General features: G+C 40.9%; 1 protein-coding gene across 1 annotated transcript in view; it reads left to right on the forward strand.

The window, feature by feature from the left end:
- The window catches only part of LOC127538461 (gastrula zinc finger protein XlCGF7.1-like), a 38074-nt gene extending 30126 nt beyond the window's left edge, over positions 1–7948 (forward strand). The window contains exon 2 of the mRNA XM_051962530.1: positions 4067–7948. Within this exon, the coding sequence (XP_051818490.1) occupies positions 6711–7547 (837 nt within the window). The 5' untranslated portion in view covers positions 4067–6710 and the 3' untranslated portion in view covers positions 7548–7948. The remainder of the gene's footprint in view (positions 1–4066) is intronic.
- Positions 7949–8291: the final 343 nt, after the last annotated feature.

Genomic DNA, 8291 nt, shown 5'->3' on the forward strand with positions numbered 1-8291 from the left:
TTGAATGGCGAGGGCTCCTCTGGCAATTCCACGCTGGAACTTGAAGGCGGGGCAGCTCATCTAAGCCCCCAAATCTTGCTGGGAGAGCAAAACCTGAAGGGAAGACCGCTTACCCCTGTCCAGGGAGTAGCTGCCATGGGCAGAGACATTCTCTAAACTCACCCCAATTCATTGACCTTTCTCCTCATGGCTACAGCCTGACCATTAGAGACTCCATTGCACTTAACAGTGGCGTGGGAGAAGGGCTCAAACACAGCTCCTCTTACGATTCTCCGGCTATCTCCCCAGAACAGAGCAAAGAGAGCGCTGGCCTGGGACCCCCGAGAGGGGTGGGGTCCCCAGAACAGCCACATGACCACTCTTTGGTCTGGGGTGGTGTTAAAGAGACACTTCCTCTCGTGTCTCAACAGTTCCTGCTGGAGAGCAGGACTACCTGGTGACAGGAAAAAAAAGATTAGAAATGCATTGAGATGCAAAGGAAGGGCCTTTCTCTCTCCAAAGGATTTGGTCAGTGGGAGTTTGTTCAAGAAAGCATCTGTTCCAGGAAAAGACTTTAGAGGCAGGGGAGTGTCAAAGAAGCCTTTTCACCTGAAATGGAAGTAGGGTGAGACAGAACACAGATATTCTCCCCACTACCTTTAGAGATAGAGTGAGACCAAAGAAAGAACGCAGATTCTTCCCGGAAGAATACTGCCTGAACAGCTCAAAACCCAGATTGGTTCCGAGTGCCCCGAAAAGGTTGGGGTCCAGTTTGATCGCCAAATTATCTAGCTTCCGGTGTTCCCGGTCAGGGAACCAAATGTTGAGGTCTAGCTTTGGGGTACCTAAATGAAATTAGGGTTAAGGTCTAGTGGCAGGTTTGGGGTACAGATTCGGCGCAAGGTGGTCTAGTAGTGGCGCGAGTTCCCAATAAAAGCATTTATTGGCCCAGAGAGCTAGATTGATAAAAGAGGTTTATTATTAGATAAGCAAAGGTAAAGTATAGGCGAAGGTAGAGATAAGGAGGGCACTGGACAGAGGGTCCTCACATGGTAGCCATGTTTGGAATCTCTGCAAAGAGGGGTTCCCAGCGTGGCCTTTTTATAATAGGAGACTTAGCTCGAGGGGCTTTCGGGTGTAGCCCCAAAGTTGGCTCATATCCGGGTGGGGCTGGGAACAGGTCAGATCTATTGAAATTCAAAGGGACCAGGATTTGTGAGTTAAAGGGCAATTTACATTATTAACTAGGAGAGGGTGGGAATCTAGAAAGCAAGCTTTCCCCGCATCATTCCCACTGTCCTACAACTAATTGAAAGAGAGGAAAACATGAATTTATATTGAAATTTAAAAATGATATAGAGTCTCTCTTCCTTTGAGACTGAAAAATTGTTTGAATTTATATTTCTTCAAATTAATCAATACCAATGTCATTCTTCTTAACAACATTTAATAAGAGGCAAGGGAAGAGGTACTTATTAAACCAAATAAACCATATTGGTGTGGTTCAGACACCATTTAATAAAAAAGCTGGAGAGATCTCTAGAAGCAAAGCAAAGTTTATTATATGTTCTCTCCCACCCAGCAGACAATGGAAGAGAGGAAGCACTGTAGGGGACAGGGTCAACACTTTTAATCCTTTTTAATTCCCCCTTCCCACCACTAACCTTCATCCTTATTGGCTGAGGATCTTACATTCTAAAATCGGGAACTGCCCAAGAAATTGAACTTGACCAATAAGTACATAGTTGCCCATATTTGGCTGAAATAGGGAGGATAACAAGAAGATTTAAGTATGCCCTTAAGAGAATAGCAGGGAGGATACACTTTAAGTATGCCCTTGACTTAATGCTTAAAGTCCTTCAGGCCCACTCAAACTTTGAAATAGATGAAACCTTACTCGATTTTCACAACTGTCTTGAAAAATCTTGATGAGGACAATACAGCCTTGCCCAGAAGAAAATCTACATTCCCTGGGAAAAACTCTGTTCCCATAAATTATGCACCTTTTGAATGCAAAACCTATATTCCCTGGGGAAGACTCTGCCCACTGCCTATCTCAAGTATGTTCCTTTGGGATGCAAAACCTATTCCTAATATAGCCCTGTTAAAAGAATAAGCAGGAACTCATGGATTATCCATCCTGTGTAAAGAGATCTGTGCAGAGATTAAATTACTTTTATCCACAGGCATCGAGGTGGTACAGTGGATAGAGCACCAGCCCCAAAGTCAGAAGGACTTGAGTTCAAATGTGCTGTTAGATACTTAATACTTGGTGTGTGATGCTGGCAAGTCACTTAATCCCAATTGCCTTAGCAAAAAAAATGAAAAAAAAGAGCCAAAAAAAAAAAAAAAAAAAAGACTTTTATGAGGTGGGTTGTAAAAATTAGCCAAATTTGAGAGGTTTGAAAAAGATGTGGAAACCATATTGTTGAAAAGAAAAAAGGGGGGAAATTGTTAAAAATTGATGGGCATTTGATTTCCACAGTTATGAGAATTAAATAGAATAATGAAACAAATTAGAAAACTGAAGTCCCCAAGGACATAAAGAAATAATCTAGGGTGGAGGCTATCTTCTACCAAAAGAATGCAAGCTCCCTGGGGGCAGGGACTGACTTTTATAATGCAGGCTGGTGATCTGAGATTTGGAAAGAATCTTTTCTTCTTTGCCCTTAACCTTCCTCTGATAACTTCCCCCTTGTAGAACTTAAGCTCCTAGGGAGCAGGGATTGGCTACGAAATGAGGGGTGGAGACACAGGCCATGTAACTTCTGTAAGATCCAATTAATGGGAAATCAGGGGAGGGAATCCTGCTTCAGGATAGGCTATAAAATGCTGCCTTTGCTTGAGATAGGCAATGGGCAGAGTCTTCCCCAGAGTCTACTCACCTAGTCACCCATTCTTGCAAGAATGTAAAAGTAAAATAATCTTTCTTGCATTCATCAGTGACTCAGTGGAGTTCTTGGTAAGCTATTTCATTTACTATAGAAGGAAGTAAGGACCTTTCCAACTGACCAATTTCAGGTTATAGGCCAGCTTTACACACAGTTGTTCTTTTCCTTACTTCTCAAAGGGGATCACAGCATCAGGGAGGTGATACCATGACGTTCAAGAAAATTGGATTTAAGTGAGAGAGAGGGCTGTGTAAGGTCGCCTGCCTCAATTTACCCTCTAGAGTCATCTGGGTCCAGTGGAAAGATAAAGATCCGGAGAACTGGAGATGAAACTGAGTGACATGGGAGGCCTTGGCCTTTTTAAGATAAATAAGGGAGACAGCAACATAAAAAGGAAGTGATTCCTACTGAACGAGATAAGGTGAGATCTTTCAAGACAGTTGTGAAAATCGAGTAAGGCTTCATCTATTTCAAAGTTTGAGTAGGCCTGAAGGACTGTAAGCATTAAGTCAAGGGCATACTTAAAATGTCTCCTGCTATTCTCCTAAGGGTATACTTAAAGTCTCCTCCCTGCTATCTTAAGGACATACTTAAAAAGTCTCCTCCCTATTATCCCCATAAGGGCATACTTAAGCCCCCTTCTTGTTATCCTCCCTATTTCAGCCAAATATGGGCAACTATGTACTTGTTGATCAAGTTCAGCCAAATATGGGCAACTATGTACTTATTGGTCAAGTTCAATTTCTTGGGCAGTTCCCGTGTTTAGAATGTAAGATCCTCAGCCAATAAGGATGAGGGTCAGTAGTGGAAGGGGGAATTTGCATTAGGGATTAAAAGCGTCCACCCTGCCCCCTAAGGTGCTTCCTCCCTTCGATTGTCTGCTCGATGGGTGGGACACCAGTATAATAAATTTTGCTTTGCTTCTAGAGATCTATCCAGTTGTTTTATTAATGGTTTCTGACCCACACAATAAGATTGAGGAAATTAAATGAAAGAAATTAGATTAAGAGGAAGTTAAGTAAAGAAAACCTTGTACGCCATGTTACTTACCAGTGACTGTTTCTCCCAGTAAAGAAGGGACAGAATTTAGTATCCTATGGAGACAGAAAAAATTGCAGCTCTCTTGATTTTTCCTACTCTGAGGATGAGGATAATTATTGTGATCTCTACCTTAAACCCTCGTTTGTCTCCTTCAGATGCTGAGCAGTATAAGAAGTGTCCAGAGGATGAATATCCAAATGAGCAGAGGGATGGCTGCCTCCCCAAGACTGTGACCTTCCTGGATGTGAAAGAAACCTGGGGGAGGACATTGACTTTTGTGGCTATTTCTTTGTCATTATTGCACCCCTAGTGCTCTTTGTGAAGTTCCAAGACACACCCATAGTCAAAGTCAATAATCAGAACCTCAGCTACATGCTCCTCACTTCCCTTACCTTCTGTTTCCTCTGTTCCTTTCTCTCCTTGATTATTATTTATATTGTCATCTGTAAAGTAAGGGATTAGCATTTCTTCTGACATATATATGTATATATAATTTTTTTTCTTTAAAAAAAAAAGGAAATTCCTTGGACAGCATGGAGATCAAATTAGTCAATTCTTGAATAAATACATCAAATAACCTCTTGGAAGACAAAAACTGAAATTGAATTTCATATATTTTAGCCAATGAAAATTTATTTTCCCAATAAACCTTCTGTTCTTCAGGCTACTGGACACATTCCACCATATCCATGTCCTAGGTATTGACCCACCCTTAAAACCGTATACCAAGATAAAGTCAAAATGGGTTTGTGATCTAGGCATAAAGAATAATATTATAAATAAATTAGAAGAGCATAGAATAGTTTACCTCTCAGACTTGTGGAGGAGGAAGGAATTGGTAACCAAAGAAGAAGTACAGATAATTCTTGATGACAAAATCGATAATTCTGATTGTATTAAGCTTTTGTACAAACAAAACTAATGCAGTCAAGATTTTACAAGGGAAGCAATAAATTGGGAGGACATTTTTACATTCCAAGTTCTGATGAAGACCTCATTTGCAAAATATATAGAGAATTGACTCAAATTTATAAGAAATCAAACCATTCTCCAACTGATAAATGGTCAAGGATGTGAACAGACAATTTTCAGATTAAGAAATCGAAACTATTTCTAGTCTTATGAAAAGGTGCTCCAAATCACTCTTGATCAGAGAAATGCAAACTAAGACAATTCTGAGAGACCACTAGACACCTGGCATATTGGCTAAGATGACAGGTAAAGAAAATGACAAATGTTGGAGAGGCTGTAGGAAAACTGGGACACTGATACATTGTTAGTGGAACTGTGAACAGATCCAACCATTCTGGAGAGCAATCTGGAGAGGATAAGCTCAAAAAGTTATCAAATTGTACATGCCTTTTGATCCAGCAGTGTTAGTACTGGACTTATATCCCAGCGAGATCTTGAAGGAAGGAAAGGGACTACATTTGCAAAAAATATTTGTGGAACTCTTTTCATAGTGGCGAGAAACTGGAAACTGAATGGATGCCCATCTATCGAAGAATGGATGAACAAATTTTGGTATCTGAATGTTATGGAATATTATTGTTCTGTAATATTGGTTAAGGCCTGGAGAGAGTTATATGATCTGATGCTGAATGAAATGAACAGAACCAGGAGATCATTATACACTTCAACAACAACAATGTATGAGGATGCTCTCTGATGGAAGTAGATATCTTCAAGAAAGAGAAGATATAATTCAGTTCCAGTTGATCAATGTTGGACAGAATCAGCTACACCCAGAGAAAGAACACTGGGAAATGAGTGTAAATTGTTTGCATTTTTGTTTTTCTTCCCAGGTTATTTCTATCTTCTGAATCCAATTCTCTCGTGCAACAAGAGAACTGTTTGGTTCTGCACACATATATGGTATCTAGGATATACTGTAACATATTTTACATGTATAGGGCTGCTTGTCATCTAAGGGAGGGTTGGAGGGAAGGAAGGGAAAAGCCAGAACAGAAGTGAGTGCAAGGGATAATGTTGTAAAAAATTACCCATGAATATGTACCGTCAACAAAAAGTTATTTTAAAAAAGAGAGAAGGATCTGTTCCCTCAAAACACTTGGGGTCTTCCAACTTGATTTAACCCAGGTGGATGGTTCCAAGTGCTGGTGTCAGCCCTAAGCTAGATGCCAACAGACATTTCATCTACTTATATTTGTGTTGATTTATAGAGGGCCTCAGATAGTGGGGGAACTCTGGATAAGGTATGAGACCCTTCAATCCAGAAGGAACCTGCTGACAAGGTCTGATTTGGCTCCTCACTTCTCTTTGATGTTGTCACCTTTCCAGAGAAGTCAAGGAGGGCATGACCACCTGTGTTCTATTTGCACATCAACAGCAGGGGCTTATACTTCCCCCAGGTGCTAAAACAGGGGGCTGTGGGATGGACCATAGTTAGCACTTTCCCAGTGTGCTGGGGGGATGTAATCATACTGAGATATTTAAGGGCTGGGAAGACTGGAAAGAGTCACTTTATCTTTGACCATCCTGGTGGCTCTCCTTCCTCCTTCACTCCTCCACTAAGACCAAGGCTGGTCCCGAGATCCTCCAGAGAGCTAGTCCAGACACTACCTTTTGGCACCTGACGTGGGCCTCTGGAAAGCGTAGAATATTTTGTCTCCCCAATTTGGGGCACAAGGAAGCATACTGTGTTTGGCGCCCAAGTGAGGCCTTAGACATGGGGTTCTGCACGTGAAGCCCTATTCTCAGCAGCTCAACTGACAGGAGTGTCAAGTTCAGTGGAGAAGTCCCCAAGATCTGTGTACTCTGCTCAACCCCAGGCAGCAGATGGAGCCCAAGGAGGGTGTGACTTCTGGCTTTCCCATGGCCCCCATTCAGGAACCAGTGACCTTCCAGGATGTGGCCGTGGACTTCACCTGGGAGGAGTGGAGGGTCCTGCAGCCAGCCCAGAAGGCCCTGCACAGGAATGTGATGCTGGAGAACTACCAGAACCTGGACTTTGTGGGAATTCCTGTTTCCAGACTGGATCTGATCTCTCTGTTGGAGAAGCACAAAGGAGCCTCGAGTCTGAAGAGCAGAGATTCCAGTGGGTCTCATCAAGATGTACTTACTGATCATCAGAGAACTCACCCTGGAGAGAAACCCTTTGTGTGTAAGGAATGTGGGAAACATTTTAGTCGGAGGAACAATCTCACTATTCATCAGAGAATTCATATGGGAGAAAAACCCTTTGAATGTGAGGAATGTGGAAAAGCCTTCAGCCAGAAACGATACCTTACTGATCATCAGAGAACTCACACTGGAGAGAAACCATTTGGTTGTAAGAAATGTGGGAAAGCCTTCAGCCGGAGAGCATGCCTTACTGTACATCAGAGAACTCACACTGGAGAGAAACCATTTGTGTGTGATGAGTGTGGGAAAGGCTTTAGTAGGAGCTCTAGCCTTATTACTCATCAGAAAATTCATTCTGGAGACAAAGCCTTTGTATGTAAGGAATGTGGAAAAGCCTTCAGCCAGAGAGGAAACCTTACTGTACATCAGAGAACTCACACTGGAGAGAAACCTTTTGTATGTAATGAGTGTGGGAAAGACTTTAGTAGGAGCTCTAGCCTTATTACTCATCAGAAAATTCATACTAAAGAGAAACAGAATTTGTTGAAATAGAGAGATTTCAAATAGGACCTACCTCTTCACTGTCACCAGAGAATTCATATGATTCTGACAACTCAGTAGGAGAAAAATCTATTCTTCCTAAAATAATTCATTGTGGCTCTTTTTGGTTAACATGCCACTTGCATTTCTCAACCTGGGTTTTTTTCCCCTTCCCCTCCAAATCCAACACATGAAAAACACATTGTATGTATTGTTTCACACTGAGTCCACCATACTTGTAAAAAAGAGGGGATGGAGTACCATGACCTTGCCTCAGAATTTGATTTGGTTTTTATAAGTTCTTTAGTCTGATTTCTAATGTATTGATGTATTTCAAAAGTGTAATTGATGTATGTAATATATTCATGTACTTAATGTATTGATATATTTAATAAATGATATTCTATTCATTATTTTTTTACATTATATTAATATATCATTTTTGAGCAATAATTTATCCTTCTGGTGCCTGCTTTAGTTGTATACCAGAAATTTTGGAATATTGACTGACTTTTACTATTGTTTTGGAACCTGTTCCTGTTTCTACAATCTGTCCCTTGACTGACATATTTAACATTTCACTATTTCAGTTTCCATTTAAAACTAACTTTTGCAGTGCTGTCTGAATTGATTATTATTTTACTTATATTATCATCTGTAAAGGAAGGGATTAGCATTTCTGATATATATTTTAAATTTCCTTTAAAAAAAAAAAGAAATTCCTTGGACAGCAAGGAGATCAAATGAGTCAATTCT

This window comes from Antechinus flavipes, chromosome 1, assembly GCF_016432865.1.
Source record: "Antechinus flavipes isolate AdamAnt ecotype Samford, QLD, Australia chromosome 1, AdamAnt_v2, whole genome shotgun sequence".
In the NCBI taxonomy this organism is placed as follows: Eukaryota; Metazoa; Chordata; class Mammalia; order Dasyuromorphia; family Dasyuridae; genus Antechinus; species Antechinus flavipes.